The 18,764-nt window shown below is 42.3% G+C and overlaps 1 protein-coding gene and 1 long non-coding RNA gene across 6 annotated transcripts; one reads left to right on the top strand and one right to left on the bottom strand.

The window, feature by feature from the left end:
• Positions 1–201: 201 nt before the first annotated feature.
• On the bottom strand, positions 202–16,933 carry armc2 (armadillo repeat containing 2). Of its 4 annotated transcripts, none has more exons than XM_037750010.1 (17): positions 16,685–16,933; positions 16,528–16,600; positions 16,036–16,201; positions 15,417–15,522; positions 11,489–11,556; positions 10,733–10,843; positions 9,531–9,715; positions 9,318–9,420; positions 8,752–8,966; positions 7,940–8,085; positions 6,761–6,860; positions 4,349–4,679; positions 2,661–2,783; positions 2,415–2,528; positions 1,614–1,746; positions 600–754; positions 202–407 (listed from the first exon to the last, which is right to left on the bottom strand). In XM_037750010.1, the coding sequence occupies exons 1-17, from the start codon at positions 16,894–16,896 to the stop codon at positions 274–276; spliced, it is 2,475 nt and encodes an 824-aa protein (XP_037605938.1). In that variant the 5' UTR covers positions 16,897–16,933; the 3' UTR covers positions 202–273. The 4 variants fall into 4 exon arrangements, with proteins under 4 accessions (XP_037605938.1, XP_037605939.1, XP_037605940.1 ...); XM_037750011.1 differs by having other exon boundaries at positions 11,489–11,553; XM_037750012.1 differs by having other exon boundaries at positions 15,417–15,516.
• Positions 14,143–16,293, top strand: LOC119476648. Of its 2 annotated transcripts, XR_005204054.1 has the most exons (3): positions 14,149–14,218; positions 14,550–14,737; positions 16,057–16,293. It is a non-coding gene; the product is annotated as an uncharacterized LOC119476648 (long non-coding RNA). The 2 variants fall into 2 exon arrangements; XR_005204053.1 differs by lacking the exon at positions 16,057–16,293 and having other exon boundaries at positions 14,143–14,218; positions 14,550–14,790.
• Positions 16,934–18,764: the final 1,831 nt, after the last annotated feature.

The following is an 18,764-nucleotide window of genomic DNA, read 5'->3' as shown; positions in this document are numbered from 1 at the left end:
GTAATTTTCACACCCACACATATATATTTTAACACCCTGCTTCTTATATTTTGCATAATAACCTTTATCAGCGACCTTAAATCTATTGTTTTGAATATGACACGCAGACCATCTGTAGGCCTAAAAACTGGCTGTAAAAAGGAAACTACAAACCCTTACAGCCACCTTTAAAACCCACTGGAGGTAAGTGTTTTTATAGTTACAATGCTAAGGTTTCCATGACAACATGAAACTCTTATTAACTCCCACTGTGTCCCTTTATGTTCCAGTTCGTCAGGCTGTCCGGTCCGGAGGCTGGAGCGTCTTCATCAGTTTTTGAGCTACAGGTAGGAACTCCAACTCCCAGCATGCCTTGTGGAAGTCCCTCATATCTTCATTCTCTATCCACTTCAGAGCCTCCTCTTCATCTAAGGAATGAATCACAACAGAGTGGACAGAGGATGAGAGAGCTCCCAGATGTGACCGTGGAGGTATCATGTTCGTGATAGTGGGAACATGTGTGTCCCTCCCTTTCCCCTGTGGGCCGCTGTGCGTGTTCTTTCCAGCACGTCTCCCTCCCTTGTTATGTAAGGATTAGTAATACGACTGTGTGCACCAACCTGAGTATGTGCTGAGGATCTCCAGCAGTGACTCTCTCTCCTGCGTGTCCGGCAGCGTCTCTGAGCCGCCGCAGATCAGGTTCCACAATGCCTGACAGACCTGGCCCGCCAGCTGCCAATCACCTGGTCCCAAGTCTTTCAGACAGTCCACAAGCCTGGTAACACACACACACACACACACACACACACGGATACACATCGTGTGACTCGAGGGAGAGGGATTCACATGACTGGCAGGTTTGTGGGCATTAGCTCCACTTCATTGGACCCATATCTGAAAGAGGATTGTGTGAGTGAGTGTGTGTGTGTGTGTGTGTGTGTGTGTGTGTGTGTGTGTGTGTGTGCGTGCGTGTGTGTGTGCGTGTGTGTGAGAAGGGAAGTAAGAACTCAAATGTTCAAACAAGGCTCACTTTTGGAAGTGAGAAGCTTTTCCTAGAAGATCATTTCACAGTATTTGTTCCTCTTCGAGTTGCCATGTTAGTCTAAATTGACAAATCAGTAATTATAACTTCATTTACGTGTATCACTACTGTAAACAAATAACATCAAGTTGATGAGATGATTAGTAGCATCTTGTTCATGTCAGTGGAGTTGTTGTGCTCATGTTTGTCTAAATGAAAACCATATTTCCCCCAAAAACGTTTACTCTCTGTTGCAAACAGGATGCTACCTTTGCCAAAAAACTCAGAGAGCATTAGTTCTGTTTGATATTAAAGGAATAGTTCAACATTTATTTTACATTTATTTTACATTTTACATTAATTTTAGTCCCAGGACTACTTTTCAAGGAGTTAAAAGGTTCCTTGAGCCCATTGTTGTCTGCAAACCCCACCCCAAAAGTACTACCCCCGACCAGGGCCTTTTTGGGGTTTAAAAAGGCCCTGGAAAATGTTCCCGGACCTTAATTTAGACCCTGGTCCCTGCGGTCGAAACGCAATGAGTTCCTCAAAAGGTTCCTAGTTCTGGGGGAAGGTTTGTGTGGTTGAAATGGGGCACTAGTGCATTAGTCCTTACTTGGCAGCAGCCCCCTCCGCTGAGAGCCTGACCCTGTTGGGAGGGTCCAGAGCCAGGTTGGTGAGGATCCCGCAGGCTGAAAAACACATCTCAGTGCTTTTAGAGTCGAGCAGCGTCACTACAAAGTGGTGCACTGAGGAAGAGAGAGAGAGAGAGAGAGAGAGAGCAGAGAAAGATGATGATGATGATGTGAGGGAGCGGACGAAGACAAAGCAGGTCAAAGATAAGAGGGCAGCTATCACCAGAGTCAGCAGGCATGTTTATGCTGAGTGTAGCTGGCCTTGCAGATAAGTCCAGCCTAAACATGACACAACAGCATGAGGAGATGCGTACTGTACGGGGCACGCTGTGTCTAAGTACTCAGTATTCTTCTGTTAAGCTCTGTGCTTGGATGATATGATTTATGCATATTTACATATAAGACCTATTTCATTACCTCATGTGACCAAATGATGGTTTGTGTGAATCATAAAGTCTGAACTAATTTAAAAACTTATGCCTAGCAACGTGCAATCTTATACTTACACTTAAATTGAAGTGTTATTGACATTACAGAGCTGTCCATCAACGGTTATCACTACCTCATTGCATTGTGGGATAATTATGCCACCATAGTGTCCAGTGTTACATACTGTAATATTTAACCAGAAATAGTATGCAATTTTTTGTACTACTGGTTTCATGCTAAGGTTTCAGACATGCTAAAAAGATCTCTCATACTGTTTTAGCGTACTAAATAGCAGATTAGTATGGAGTTTTGGACGCAACCTGTCCGTTGGTGTTTGTATCCATCATAAATACCTTTGTTTTGCATGATGAAGTCCCGTACATCCTTGGACTGTGACAGATTTCCATAAACACGGGTGGCCTCGAGCATGGCGTCCATACTGGAGCTGAGCACCAACTTCAACATCACTGAAGTAGAAAAAGAAAGAGTGAGCCGAGGAAAAGAGAGAAATGGGGGAGTAGAAGGGCGGACGGAAATTAATTTTCTTTTCATTCATAGTTTTTATTTTTCATTTCTACATTAAGATGTGTCAGTCTTACACTTGGCCATGGTGAGCTGACTGTCTCTGAGCACAGAGCTGTCCTCCTGGTAGAAGGACAGGTTGTTGATGGTGGCGGCCACATTCACCAGCAGCTCCCCGCTCTCCTGCGCAGACCTCAGCTCTGTGTCACAAACACACATGTAAAAAACAAAAAAGGAACCTTGAATTAACATCATTACTAATAGAAATCTTGAAGTTAATGTTTTTTTCCTGTTTAAAATGCAGCCAATAGAGGGAGCATCCTCACTGCACAGTCATCAGGAACAACCTTTTCACATATTACTGCCCACTATAACCTTATTCTGGTGACTAGTCTCAACATAATGTGAGAAATTATAATTACATTGCCTTGTAAAGAATACACGCAGAACTCAAAATAAACTGCTCTTTCCCTTTTAATGACTAACCAGGTGACTCCAGGTGAAAGCTTCCTTTTATGTTGATGAAGAGGAGAAGATAAAGTGAGGGTTAATAATCCATAAAACAACTGCAACATGGTTTGTGTAAACTGGGTTGCAATGTAAATGTAAATGATTAATAGTTAATCAGTAATTTGCAGATAAAAAAGAACTATTTAAATATGATAAATACATGCAGGAATACAGTCAACAACCTTTTTGCATATTACAGCTCGGCCACACTGATGTGACACTGTGACATTTATCATAAAAGTAGCTGTTATCTGTGGTTTTGGGTTTGATCGTGAGCTGGCATACAAAGGTCAACGTGACCCGATGCAAGCTGCCATGACATCGTGAGCGGCCTGGAAACCGAGTCTGCTCCTGATATAGAAGCAGATGTCGTGTGCTCGGTCATAAATCGCGGATATTGCGGTCGGTGTCAAGCGGCGTCTGTGTCACACTGAATACTGTTTCTGTTTCTGACTGGAAATGCTGCTTTGTTGTGGCCCCCCCTCACAGCTCTGTAATGTAAAGCAGCACTGCCTGTTATGAACTTGATCATAACAGGACATGGATCAGCCAACCCGGCTCTTTCATCCTCTACTGAGATTTTGTTTGCTGTTTCCAGCTGCTCCATCATCTCCTTCATTTGCTCACTTTCCGTCTTCACTTACTTCATTTACTTCCCGTCTTACTCTCTGGCATCACCCCTCTATAGTTTGTCATTTTTTCCACTAGTTTGACCTCTGTTTGTGTTTACTTAATTTTCTCTCCCAACTGCCGTGGAGTGTGTGTAGGAGGCATGCAGCAGAGAAATCGAGAGTTTCACACCCATCTGCGTCTCAGATCAACCTGTCCTGAAACCATCTAACCACATGGGAGAATTTCACACACACAAACCAAGTCGTCTGTGAGATGTGACAGAACATCCTGCTCATGCAGTGAGGCGCTTCGCTCTGTCACACTTCAACAACAGGTAAACCAAAAGAGGATGTGCTGCTGCGAATCGAACAGAGAGTACTGAAAGGAGAGCGTGCGATGGAATGAGCAGACAAATGAGGAGTGTGTTTTTCGACCAAAGTCATGTCTTGTTCCCAGCACAAGGGAAGTGGTTTGCAGATACTGTACTTACGATGCATTGAACATCTATTTTTAAACTAGTTGGAACTACAGATTTTCACACACTGCTGCCTTTGTGCGACACGAAACGTTAGAAACTTTACAGCTGTAAATCTGAGGTCTTAAAAACTGACTAACATAAGGAGGACGAGTTCCTCCTGCTCACCCAGTGTCTCCATCAGCAGCTGAATGCAGGTTGTGTTGGCAGCCAGAGCTGGACCCACAGCCGGGTGGATGCACATGTTGGCCAACACCCTGACCAGCTTCACCAGCACATCCTCACCCTCCTGCACACTCACTGGAGGCGCCTGAGGCCGGCTGGGTGAAGGGGGACCTTTCTGTGGGTGTGTGTGTGGTGAGCCGTCTCTGCGCTGGTAGGCGTCGTACAGCTGCAGCAGTGTGTCCATGCAGCCGTCACACTGAAAAAGCTCCAGCCGAGCCTCCTCGCTTTTGGCTGTGAGGTTCCCGAGGGTGAACAGAAGGCGCACGACGAGGTCCTGTGGGAGAACGATGGGGAGCACTGTAGTGGTTAACCTTTATCTTTATGCAGTTATTTTACTTTCTGCAAACCAGACGTTTCTTTCTACAGCAAATGTGTCTGAAAGGCCAGACTGTGTTGGAAAAGTTACTTCAAACATGATTCAACTGATCCTCTTCTTCTCGTGCAGCATTTTATTCAGTGCTAGAGATTAATAGGATGTAGATAGTATCGGACAGAGGTGGGGCCAAGTCATTGTTTTGCAAGTAACTCTGAAGTCTTTGCACGCAAGTCCCAAGTCCTAAACTTTGAGTTTGGAGTCCTAAACAAGTCATAATGCGCTCTTCACCAAATGTAATGCCATTTTAACAAGTAGAGTTCAAACAAAGTGGATCTGGGGAGTTAAGTGTAAGATAATTAAATGTAAGTCCCAATAATAAAGATTCCATAGTTCAACAAAAAAAACACCACTTTTCAGGGATTCAGCAGCAAACACAAGATAGAAATTCAGTTTGTTCAGTTCAGTTATTTACCCCCACAAGTAAATCCTCTTCCCAAACAAATCAATAAAGGATCTCCCAAAAAGTAAATAAACCCAACATCTCTGACGCTGTCGGAGTCACCTCCAGTACAGGCAGTTGATTGTCTTTGTGCACACAAGTTTTAAATAAAAACATTCTTTTTAACTTTGGGCTTGGGGGAAGGTATCAAGTATTTTCAAGGCAAAAGGTTAAAGTGAAGTCACGAGTCACTGGTGTTAGAGTCCAAGTCGAGTTGCAAGTCTTTTTTTGATTTTTTCGAGTCGGGTCTTCAGTCAAATTCGTCACTTAAGTCTGACTCAAGTCTAAGTTATGTGACTCAAGTCCACACCTCTGGTATAGGACATATACTTTGTGCGTGTTTGTAGTTTGTACTTGTTTTTTATTATATTTTAGGGATGCAACTAAATATTTATTTCATTATCTATTATCTGCAGATTATTTTTTGATTAATCAATCGATTGTTTTATCTGTTACATGTCAGAAAGTAGCAAAAAAAGCCCAGTATGATTTCCCACAGCCAAAGAGGATGTGTTCAGATGTCTTGTTTTGTCCGATCAACAGTCCAGTAATCAAAGATATTCACTTCACAATGATACAAAATAGAGGAAAAGCTGAAACCAGCAAATGTTGATGCTTGATGGTTATATAGTAAATATAGTATATAGATATATTTACAGTATATTTGAATAAAAAAAGAGATTGTTTCTGACAAGAAGATGAAAAACAACATTCGATCCTATGAGATTTAATTTACAATCTGAAGATCAGCAGCCGCCTCACCTGCAGCCCAGTGAGCCTGTCCTGTCAAGTAGCACCATTGTCAGTGTCCCTTGTGTCCCCCAGAGGGCTCATAGCTGTTTAGACATGTTTGAGGGTAACTACGCCCTCTCTTTTTAATGAGTTATCGCACCTGTACCGAGAAAAAGGTGACAAATGACACCCCGTGCGTCACCCTTGTATCCCGACTCTACTTAGTAAATAACATGAAGAACAGGTGAGCTTTTATTTTCTCCCATAAACGTCCAGGGGCGTTGGGATGAGGACAGCACGGGCCGTCCCAGGACTGGGTGCTTATTACATGTATTACTGTCCAGTGTGTGTGTGTGTGTATTTGTCGGCGTGGGTGTGTGTTTATTCCTATTGAGATTAAGAACACATGTCAGTCATGTATGATTGCCAAAGTCCCACCCTTTTCTTCTACTCCTCCTCCTCATGTCTATCACTCCTCCCCTCCACCTCTGTATCACCTCTACTGTAGTATCTGCTCCAGCTCACCTCATTTATTTTGTTTCCTTTCCTCCTCCCTCCCTCTGCCCCTTTCCTTGACTCACTCAGCCCCTCCTGGGATGATTAAATGTCAAAACGCACGCGAGGAAGAGGGACGGACGCTATGTGCAGATGGACACAATGTCCTGTAAATGTGCTTGGACTTGAGGTACATAAACAACTTGCTCTTAGGGCAAACATGCTTAGCGGATTACATCAGCAGCACCGGAAAAGCCTGTCTCCACTTCCCACTCACACACACACACACAGAAGAGGAGGCTGGTGGACTCACCTGTTTTTGGTGATGTTTGCTCAGCAGTTCTAAAAATAGTTGGTAGCAGTCGGGGGTCTGGGCCAGAGCGAGGCGGCACTCCGAGTAAGAGGAGAGTTTACTAAGGGAGAGAGGGAACAACAAATACCACTGACTGACTGCTCCGCTATGCTGACTAAATATGGAGATATTAAAACAACACTCCAGCTAATGGATATGTAGGCCTGGGATCTACCTTTCAATGCTTTCATTGTCTTGGGCTATATTGGAAAAACACTTCTAAAACTGATGAGGTACTCATGAGACCTGAAGCGCAAAACTGAAGATTAGAGCATCATTCGAGTCATTGCACTCTGTTTGGTGGAGGTATTGAGATCAGGTGTTATTAGTGGTAAGAGGCCTGCTGTCAGAGCCGAGAAGATGGGGTGATCGGGTGACTTCGGTGCCCCAAGCCCTGTGCATGGTTTAACACCGAACCTTTCTCCCATGGCCAAAAGGTTAAGAGTACAGCTGCCTGGCAACTTCTCTAGTTGCATTGTCTCCCTTTAAACTATAGTATGTATTTTCTTTTCCAGTACCTTCATATTCAGTTACATAAGCCACAGTTTTAGCCTATGTTGGATTAGTCTACCCTTGGAAATGTTTTTTTCCTATTTGCTAGGAGCTTGTGTGACTTAAAAGCGCCTTACTGGTGTAGGTGTTTAGTGTCTAACTCTGGGTGAGCAAGTGCACACAAGGAACTGTGTTTCTAACTTTAACTTTACTTTAAACTGCACATGTAGTTGTTGTTTTTTGCAGGCAGGTCTTCACATTTAAACTCATTTGTACATTCAGAACTCTATACTGAAGAAGCTAAACTATTCATCACACCAACTGGCAAAAGAGAGCTCAGCTGCGTCACTACCTTGAGTGTTTTTGTAACGGCATAGGCAGAAACAGATGTCTAATGACATCCCCTCTGACAAATGCTGTGTTTCTCTGGAGACTCTTGTTTTGTGAGACCCGACTACAAACAAAGTTGGAGGAAAGAAGAAAGCGGATTGACTGCTGGAGTTAGACAGGAAAACAGAGAAGAGAGGGTGAGAGCTGAATGATGGCCTGTTTTGATGACAGGTTATGATGGTTAATGTTCGTGAGCTGGGGAGAGAAGCAGGAAGAAATAAGGAAGACATTATCTTTATAGAAGAGCATGTGTGATACCTGTATATTCTGGAAATGTTGGTGCAGATGTCCGGGTCTTTGTGGTGATGACGCAGCACCAGACAGAGCTCAGGTAGTATAGAGAAGGAGACGAAGAGTGGACGGGAATCAGGGTGATCTGCAAGGTTCCTCAAGGTTGCTGTCAGCTACAGAGGTCAGAGGTCAGACAGAGAGAGGGGTGAGATAGCAAGAAGTAATGTACATTAATACTTTATCTGAGCGTTTCTATTTAGGCCAGTGTGTCAGAGTTGTGCCATTGTGGCTCATTAAGGCTGGCTGCCGGCCCGTACAGGACGCCATACAGCGGAGCCACCGGAAACTATTCAGTATGGACATAAATCATTCTATCACAGGAGGGAAACAGTCATTTCCAACACACGGCAACACTGAAAGCTCTGGAAAGTTATAGTCGGCTTATTTTCCCTCCTATAATAGCATAATGAGTTGAGTTAGATATCAAATGAAACGCTGGCTCAAGATGTTTGCTAGGGCCGACTTATGCGGTTAGCAGCAATCATTTTCGGAAGAGTGTAGCAGGGTGTGTGTTAGACTGAAGTGGCAAGCAGGCCAGCAGAGAACATTACGCTCTTGGAGCAGCTCATACAGCAGACATAAACAAAAACATTTTTGTCTAATAGCGGGAAAATCTACATCAGCCAACAAACACATGAAGAAGAACATTTAACATTGTGTTCCTTTATATTGACTTTGTACAACTGTTGAGAAAGTATGTGTATTATTTTGCGAGCAGGAGTAGATGCTTCAAGTTTCCGCATTTTAAAACTCTCTCAGCAGTGTTAAGTCTGGCACACCTGCACAAGGATGTGTCCTGCTACAGTGAAGTTGGCGTCGTCTGCCGCGCGGAGCCTCTGGATGAGTTTCTGAGCCACACCGACACAGTTCTTGTCCAGCAGGAGTCTGAGGATCGCACCGTTTCCTGAGAGGAATTTCAGAGTCCCAACACAGTAGAGCAGAGCTTCTCCAGATGAGGACACATCCTCTTTGCTCAAAACGCCCAGAAACGAGTCTACACAAAAGAGAAATCGAAAGTTAAAGGACCAATATGTAATACATTTACTGTAATAAATCATAAAATGACCATGATATGTAATCAGAGATTAAGGAAACATGCTAAATTGAAATACTGGCTTCTCTGACAGATACAAAAATCACTCTAGGCCAGCAGAGAACATTACGCTCTTGGAGCAGCTCATATAGCAGACATAAACAAAAACATTTTTATCTAATAACGGGGGAATCTACATCAGCCAACAAACACATAAAGAATAAGTTTGTGTTCTTTACTTGCATATATGTTAGAATATAGAACAGAATAGGAAACCTAAGCTAGATCATCGTGACCCAGAATAGTGTTCACCTATGATGGAGTTGTGCTGGAAGAGGATGTCGTTGCTTTCACTGCGGCTGATCTGGAAGATGAGCTTACAGATGTTGAGCAGGTTGTTTCCACTGACACACAGCTGGAGAGAGAAAAGCAAAAAAAACGTTTGTGTTAAGCGTCCCTGGATGCCCTTGTGATAGTGACTAAGTGGCAGACACGTTGCCACCCGGTCAGACCCAGACAACTCACAGCGAGGCAGAGCTTGGCGATGTGCAGGTTGAGCTGGGCCGAGTTGAGGTCGATGAGGCGGAACAGCGTTCGAAGTATCCCTGACCTCCTCTTACAGCGTCGGCCGAGCATGTCCGCTTCTGCCAAGGCGCCGTGGAGACCGTCACACAAATCACACAGACGGTCCACCGAGCCCTCGGAGCTGCCTGGCATCGCAGGGAAAACAGAAAATGATGTCAAATTCAGGGCAAACATGTCAAACATTCACAGGGAAAGCAAACAACCCCAAAAAGAAAACACCCACTTGTGTGTGTTGGCAAGTGTGTGTCCCTATAAATACAGATGTTGTGGTATGCATGTGCAATATCTTTGGGCTCTACTGCATGGTGTACATTTATCATTTGCATGAAGAACTTGAGGTTAAATCCTCAACATCAATAATGCATCGGTCAGCAGTAAAATAACATTCTCCTCCCTTTTCTAAGAAGCAGCTCAATGGTCGAATGCAGGGGAACAATTCCTGCAACAGGCAGCTCCGATCTTGACGCAGAGGAAGAGAAAGGGTGGAGTCTTTTCCTTGTTTTTGAGGTAAAATAAATGTTTTCCCTGTATAAAGAACAGGGTTTGGCCATTTCTAAAAAAGACTGGCTGCAGTCTCACACTCAACACTTCTTCACTGCAATTTCCCACTGAATCTGAAAGGTGTTTTATGCATGAGCCAGAAGGCACTCGGTACAATAAATATTTAATATTTATCTTTCAAATGAATTTTCCATTAAATTTGTAGAGTGTTAAAATATTTACAGCCATAGATTTCATTTCATGGCTGCCAGACTGCAGTTTCAGACTAAGACAATTCGGCATGGATGCCAAACATATCACTAGTTTGTTTGCCTTTCTTCAGTGGTTGAAATGACAGCGCGTTTTCATTTTGGGAGACTTTGTGCAGCATGACTATCTGCCAATGCTAAAAACCTGCTGGTTGAAAATGTAATAAGAAATAGAGAAATGAGAAGCTTACCTTTAATAAAAAAAGGCCAGTATCACTGCACCCACATTACATTTTAGATTAACTTTCTTCAACCCAAAAAGGGAAAATGTAATATTGATAAGTGAAGTTGGTGACAGAAACTCTTTGGGTCACACAAATGGATCTCAAGACTAATGCATGTCACATGTTTGCACTTTTTTAGTGGGTTTCCTTATTGCATTGACCACACTACCTGCAGCCACACTCTCTAGTTGTTGGAGAAGAGGAGCAATCACATTATTCCACACCAGTGACTCTGCATCCTCCTCTGTGCTTGTGGTGCTGTTGTCTTCATTCCCCGGCTCTGAAATGTGCAGAGAGAAATTGCAGTTAGCCAATTACCACATCCAAACGCAGACAGTGAACACGAGCGTCAAAGCAACGGTTCACAAGTTCACCGTCTTAAAATAAAACGGCAGGAAGTTTGATGCCACAATGAAAGGTCACCATCCACAGTTACACTTCCTCTGATTTCTGTGCTGAAATAGTTGGCGTGTGGGCATTTGTGATGAAAACACATGTGCAAATGTCTGCAACCTCTCACACGCCATGCACATTTTTTTGCTGAACATTTGCATACCCCCCTTTGCTTGGTGTGATGCAGGAAACTGTGGTTGCCCAAACCAACAGCTCTCTCAGCTATTGGCTGGCTGCCTCTCGTGGTGGAAATTAGGCTCTTAGCAACAACACCCCAATCAAAGTTTGACACTCAAAAAGGGGGTGTTCAGTTACGGGGAGAGAGGTGTGTCTATATTGCTGGTGAAACAACAAGTCTTATTATATTTAGGCACACATGGGTTGCTTTTAGTTGGACATCTTAGAAAAGTAAAGTCACTGAATGGTTGAATGGTATAATAGGAAAAGTTGTGTTTTTGTTTCAAATGCAGTACAAAATGTTTGTGTTAAATATGTAAAATAAAAGAGGTTCATTTAGTGTATCTGGACAAACCTGCTCTCCGTCCTGCTCTGCACCCTGTGAGTCTAACGCCTGAGTCAACACTGGGCTGCTTTATTCTACTGTTGGCACAAAGAAACACAAAAACACAAAGAGTCTTGTTACATCACATTTTGGAGATGAGACATACAGTATGTGACTTGTTTAGTTTCATTTAATTGACTTTGGTAGACATTTAAATAATAATAAACTGAAAGAAAAATGAAATATTTAAAAGGATGAAATTGTGTCAAAGAATCCATAAAAAGCTGCTGACTTTATATTCTGTCAGCTACAGGTGTATTTTCATCAAGGGCCACTAGGTGTCCCTGTTGCAGCAGAGGTTGAGCGTTGTGTACAGGTGCTGTTAATGTGCGTGTATGTACATTACACTCGTGCAGATAAATGTGTGTCTGTTTGTGCGTGACTGCTCGTAAGTTTCTGTGTGAATATTTGTGTCTGTGCCCGTTGTGCATCACAAACTGCACTCCCCCAACAGACAGGAACTAAGATCTCAGCTTTGTGGGCAGTTTGGTTTAAGCTGTTCATGCTTTGTCACTGTGAGCCGTTTCTCTACAGCCTTTTACCGCCTCTGTGCAGTAACCGTAAAGCGCTCCCAGAAACCCACACACCCCTTGTCATGCTCTACTATGTGTTGTGGCTTGCCCTCTCTGCATGTCACCGTTGCATCTAACTCTATATGCATGTCACTGTCAAGTCACACAAAGAGACTCAATGCTGCAATGAAGTCTGTGAAACACGACAGGTAGTGTGTCTTATGACCAGTGGTGGAAAGTAACTATAAGCACTTTTACTCAAATCCTGTATTTAAGTACAATTTTGAGGTATGTGTACTTTACTTGACTATTTCCATTTTATGCTACTCCACTACATTTCAGTGGGAAATATTGTACTTTTTACTCCACTACATTTATTTGACCGATATAGTTACTAGTTACTCTGACCCCAGGGTTGGGAACCACTGAACTAAACTACTAATATAATATATATAATATAAATAAAATAATATATAATTTGCAAAACAAGTACTTTTATTTTTGATACTTTAAGTAAATTTTGATTATAAAACCTCTGTACTTTTACTTAAGTAAGATTTTAAGTGAATGACTTTTACTTACTTACTTACTTTACTTAAGTAAACAAATCGGAGTACTTCTTCACCAACTGCTTATGACTAATTACTACCTGACCAACTGAGAAAACAGCTATTAATAAATAGATAAACACAAGCATCACGGTGAGTCATCCTCGTTGCTGCTATAACTGCAAGATTTACTTCACAAGTCCCACACAAAAGAGTGAAAATATGGAAAAGTGTACTCACTCCTGTCAAAGACACACATTATTATTATTATTACGTTATCAGGACTCTGAAGCGTCTGCAGTGACATTAGCACAAAAGGCTGACTCTCAGCTTATTGAGCTTTTACACTCAAGTGAGCTTTATTTCACGGTTCCTTGCTGACAGGTATGAGACAGAAAATGGCCCTAGTTATTGTAAAAATGTCTCCTTTTCATTCCATCGGAGCATCACCATCGATGACATTAGCATTAACACACAGTACGCGGGTGTGACTCTCACTTTGAAGGGGATTTCAGTGATTGGTATGAGCTGGCACACGGGGCATATATGCAGCAGGGAGCGCTGGCCGAGGCATGTTGCAGTGAATGTCAGCGAGCGGGCTTTGGCTCTGTATGATAGGATTAAGAGCCTGATAATAAGGCCTCTTTGTGTGATACTGCATTCTCCGAGACATGACCTCATCCCTGTCTTAGGCCTGGCCAGTGCACTGCAGTCACAACACACGCTGCTGCCAGCCTTACCCAGATGGGCACCCAAATCTAATAGAGAGCCATTTGGAGCTATAAAGCTCCGGCTTATTGGAGAAAAAGAAGCTAGTGGATGTCTAATCTTTCCTATCTTTATATCTCATCCAACTCATCATATTAATCTGTCATGCTGCGTCTATTTCCACTTGTAGTCAGTGCACTTCTGGCTCGACTATCTCTGTGATTTTCACTTTGTTTGTCTCCGTCGAATGCACCTTTTATGTAGTTCATTGCTTCAAAAACTCTGACCTAATACCGATCAAGAAGTCTCATCTCTGGGGACTTCTCTTTGTCAGCAACAAGTTACACAAACATTGCGTGTTAACTCGGCTTTGTGAGGGAGGAGGTTGTGCTGCGGGCCAGATTTCCTGTAAAAGTGTTTTATGGTCTGTCCCCCCTCTACAGCCCCAGCTACCCCACCCAATCGATAGGCGGATAGATTGTAACGACAGCCCCCCCCCCGACCTCACGTCCAGAATTATGCCCCTCGTGCTGACACACGGCTGATGAGGTCGGCAGAAAAAAGCAAAGCTTTTAGCCTTTCTGCACTGTGAAGGTGTAAAAGATGACACGTGATAGTAATGACAGATAGAGGCAGTTTCACTGGGCATGAAGCTGGATTTCACCGTGACCAAGATATAGTGGACAGTAAAGTATAAGAGGGTTTAAAATGGGGTCGAGTTGAAGAATTTGTTCGATCTATTAGTGACGCTATTGAAAGTCTCCCATGTTTTCCATGAGCCTGATGAGCTCTGGGAGGAGCCACAGACTCGACACAGGTGAGCTCAATCTGCCCTCAATCAGCGCTCCTATAACTAGGAGGAGAATCATTACTCTGTTTGCTCTGCCACACACCAGACCTGTGTTCCCTTGTGCTTGTCAAGGGCGTATAAAGTGAGTTAGTCTTCAAGGTTTATCAGTTTGATGATGCCATGCGTTTGTCTAGTTCAACTTATGATTGATTCCAGAGTTTAACTGATGTATTGTTGGTGTTTGAATATTATTAGGGCTGTCAGAGTTGACGCGATAAAGCGTTAAAGCAAATTTGTTTTAAAGCCACTAGGTTGTATCAGGCTCAGTTTTAAAGAGTAAAGATACTGGTATCATATAAAACTAAAAAACCTAAGGAATCTGTTGGTATTTTGAGTTTGATAATTGAGATGGTTACGATGAGTAAATGCATGATATTATGTTACATCTTTCTTTGTTTGTTTATCTAATACAGACCCACCACGTGACGATATTAAAGGGGAAGTTCATGTCCCTCGTTGGTGGAATCTGCTGGCTCACTGTCCTGAACTCTGGTGCCTCATCATGTCTGATATTTGGTGTCCCTAGACTCCAGCCCTCACAAATTAGTTTGCACCTAAAACACACCCCATGGCTGGTCTAACTGACTTCATATATTCAGCGGTCAGTGATGGTAGCTGAATGTACGTAAAATAAAACTAGCAACTTACCCTAGATTTGAGTTTGTCTAATGTTGGTGCCTGAACAATATAAAAGATCAATTTGAGAGCAATTTTCAGGCCTGTTCTAACTTTTAATTTTTGTTAACATTTGGATCAAGGGTGTTTTGCTGTGTGTCGTCCCCTCTCTCTTCCCCCTTTTCTGTCATTCTCCAGCTGCTCTAATAAAGGCAATAAATGAGCCCTAAAAATTCTTTAAAAAATAAAACATTCGGGTCATGGGTTGGACATAGCGCAGCACAAAACACAAACAAGTATAATGATATCAGCTTTACTAAGGTATTTCCTGTTTGGACTTTCTCTTCTTGGTAGTCTGGATAAGTTGTAGACTAAAAAAGGAACACAAGACATTAAACTCTGTGAATTTGACAACTGGGGCAATGCAAAGAGGTAAGAAAGCAAGGAGGAGGATTTGACAAAAGGCAAAAATGGAAGGCACAATCAACTCCATCTTGTAATGGCTACCACTGCAACCTCTAGTGTGCCTATAAATCCTCAGGTCATTGTCGTACTGTCACTTTGGTCAAAAAGCGGGCGCAGGAGAGGCTGGGTGGGGGTCGGGGTGGGGGGGCAGACAAGAGAGGACAGATCTTGCAAGTCAAACAGAGGGATAGAAAGCATACCTTTCACTTGCTGTTCTGCGTGGGCCAGGTTTGTGGGGACTACTGCAGACCTCGGTGTGGTCTGTGCTGGGGAGTCGTTTAGCTGACAGCTGCTTTTGTCCTGGGCCTGGACACACAGGATGTGGCAAGAAGATATTTACAGGTTGCTGCTATAACGTTTGTAGCTTAAATTTCAATTTTGTACACAATCACATACTGTATTATGCACATTTACTCAAAGATTTCCAAATCAGTCAATCCTTTTGAACATCTATTTCATTGCTCTAAATAGCGGAGCAGATTCGCGAGACGAGGTTCAAGAGAGAGAGAGAGAGAGAGAGAGAGACTCATTTCCCACTCAAAACAGCAGCAGTAAATCACGTTTTTCACCCAGAACAACCGCAGAGAATGTAAATCAGGTATAATGTCAGCATGTGAATGGCTCCATTCATTTCCCTTTGAGGAAACTGCTCTTGCACTAGTGCGTGCACAGAAGATTTACAGGGATGCAACGGGTGAAATCTACAGAGCACAAATGCACCATAATACCTTCTCTTAATAGCATTTTATTGTAAGTGCGACATGGATTATAATAATTACTTTTATTTACCATCTTTTCTCCCTTTTTTTCCGTCCTTACCATCTTTTTGTCCCTCTACAGGAGCCAACATGGTGAGCGATCCAGCCCGAAGGAGGCGTGCCCGCGCCCCTGGCAGCCCCCTCTTCCCTTCCAGTGGGTCAGTGGGGGGTTTGGGGAAGGCCTTGAATGGATCCTCAACATCACAGGGGACTGGAAACTTTGGCTTCTGGTACCACACAAACATATTAGTGGATGGTGTGAACAATGAGCCAGAACTTGAATCCACAAATTAAACTACGCATGTCCACAAAGATCCTATTATTTTGGTTACTCTGATTTCATATATTAACATTATAATCCCATTTATTAAAACCGGATAAGCTCTCATGTTGGTGTACAGAGGCGTGTATACTCCTTATCCTATTTTTCAGTTTTCACGGTAATACTCATAATATTAAAAGATGCAAATAGGTCCCTGAGCTTACAACGAATACCACCTTAATTTGAATGATTTGAACTACTATATATAGCTGTGTGTGTGAGGGAACTGACATGGTCCAGAGGAGAGAGGCGAGTCCCTGAACCTGGCCTGGAGTCCGGAGCATCAAAATTTTGAGCATGAAGACTGAAAAGTGGAAAGAAATGGCTCTTTACTTCTACAAGTTACATGTGACCCCTCAGAACCTGAACACCTGAGTTTGTGACTAACCTAAAGGCGGATGGAGGTCTGCTGTCCCGGTCGGCACGTACAGAGCTCTTTTCAAAAAGTTGCCGGTGTCCATCTCTGGGAGTGAACGGTCGCTGGGTGGACTGGACTCGCAGGGACTGTCTGGCTTCGCTGACTATTTCTGCACTCGTTTTCCTCCCAGTGCTGTTGCGCCGTGGAACGAACGGGCTGCAGATCTCCTGTTTTCTCTCCATGTGACATTTGCCAAGACAGTCTGCAAATTACCTCAGTGGTTTGATTTAATTATGCAGGTGGATACAGGGTGTCTCACTGATGGGAAACAGTTGGAAATATAAAAAAAAAAATAGATTACTGCCAGAACAGAAAATAAACAGGTGTTAAATACATCTGAGGTTGCAATGAATAATGTTTGAAGCATGGCAAGCAACGATGAAAGAGGTATCCAGATCCCGTTGAATAAGTAAAAGTTGCAATACTACAACGTAACATGACTCTATTGAAAATAAAAGTCCTGCATTAAATCTTAAGTAATGGAAGTATTATCAAAACAAATATCTAAAGTATCATTCATTATACAGCAGAATAGCCCATGCTAGTATTATAATATATACTACACGATTGCATTTAGAGCTGCAGAAACCAAATGCTTTTGGTTTATGAACCAGGAAGACCTCTCTGATTCTCTGGTTCGTCTCTTTTAGTTGTTCCACAAAGCAGAGCTAAAAGATTTTGTGATGCTGCTTTCAACCATTACGCTCCAAGCCACTGGATCTGAGGATCTGAGAAGAGCTGAAAATATTGATATTTTTAAACATAAACTAAAAACCCATCTATTTAATCTGGCTTTCATGTAGGGTTTTACATTTGTAATGGTTTTATTATTTATACTATTTTATACTCTATTTTACTCATTTTGTTTTATCAACATTTTACTACTTTGAGTAACTGTTGATCATTATAACATTTGTCAATGTATCTGTTAATCGTTTGTAAAGCACTTTGAAGTGCATTTGATTTGTTCGAAAGGTGCTATATAAATAATTGATTGAGATTATTTTCATTATCAATTAATCTGAGTAAAACTAAAATGGTTAATCAATTATCAAAATAGTTTCCCATAAGCCCAGCAGTACAACCCTTTACTCATTACATTTAGTGAATTTGTCGACTTTTGGGTCCTGTCTTATATATTTTTTAGCTTACATATATTGTTGTTGTTGTTGTTGTGTGTCACTATGTTTTATCTATGTTTTTATGTTTTTATGTACAAGCTGTCCCAAGCCAATTGCCCCTAGAGGGATTAATAAAGTTGTTTGAATTGAGTTTGTTGACTTTATGTGTGAGTGCATGAGAAGTCCCCCTGCGCGTTCACGCTCCGTCTCCATGGTGACCCTATGCCGCTCCGTCTCCATGGTGACCATATGCCGCTGTGGTAGCTTGGACAACAAACCCCACGAAACAAAACAACCTTAACATCCAATAAACCGAGCTAAACTGTTTATTAATCCCCTAAGAGCAGTTTAAAATCTGTAAATCATCTGTAGTAAGTGTACCTAACTGTTAAATTAGAGAAACAGGAAGAGTTTGAAAGCAAAAAGCGGGGTTTGAATGAAAGTATCCCCAAAAAGTGATAGTAAACAAGTAAATAAAGCTAGAAAACTTACCGTTAACCCGGTTAAAATCCTCTGTGGGTGATATTCGGGACAGTTATTACCTCAGATCTTAAACTCGGCTTCCAAAAGTCAAAACAAAACAATCAAAAACACCTGAAATTAGCTGAAAAACTGTCAAGTTTTACAGCTTTGCCTCAACTAGCCCCCGAGGAAGTCACGTGCACGAGCTTCACTTTACGGAAGTCTCGCGAGATTTGGTGACACGTGTTGGTTGACTAGTGGTGCAGTTAAAGTTTGGAGGCAAACTTCAGGTTCTTGAGGGGAAATTGTAAGTATATGAGTTATTTTAGACGGATATTTGTTGATTTCAGATGTGTTACTAGTCTTCCTGATAATTATTGGCCCTTTATTCGTAAGTAAGAGGAAACTTAAAGCTACTAAATTTGAAATTCAGAGCATTAATATAGCATTAATCTGACATTTTTACA

The sequence above is a fragment of the Sebastes umbrosus genome, chromosome 18 (genome assembly GCF_015220745.1).
Source record: "Sebastes umbrosus isolate fSebUmb1 chromosome 18, fSebUmb1.pri, whole genome shotgun sequence".
In the NCBI taxonomy this organism is placed as follows: Eukaryota; Metazoa; Chordata; class Actinopteri; order Perciformes; family Sebastidae; genus Sebastes; species Sebastes umbrosus.
Note: the sequence above shows the minus strand (reverse complement) of the source record. Positions and strands in the feature narration are given on the sequence as shown.

Coding starts and splice junctions, on each gene's coding strand:
- armc2 (XM_037750010.1), bottom strand. CDS start 16,896: ATGGAGAGAAAACAGGAGATCTGCAGCCCGTTCGTTCCACGGCGCAAC. Junction 8,967..9,317: donor CCAGCACAACTCCATCATAG/GTGAACACTATT, acceptor TCTTTTGTGTAG/ACTCGTTTCTGGGCGTTTTG. Junction 6,861..7,939: donor AACATTTCCAGAATATACAG/GTATCACACATG, acceptor TCTCTCCCTTAG/TAAACTCTCCTCTTACTCGG.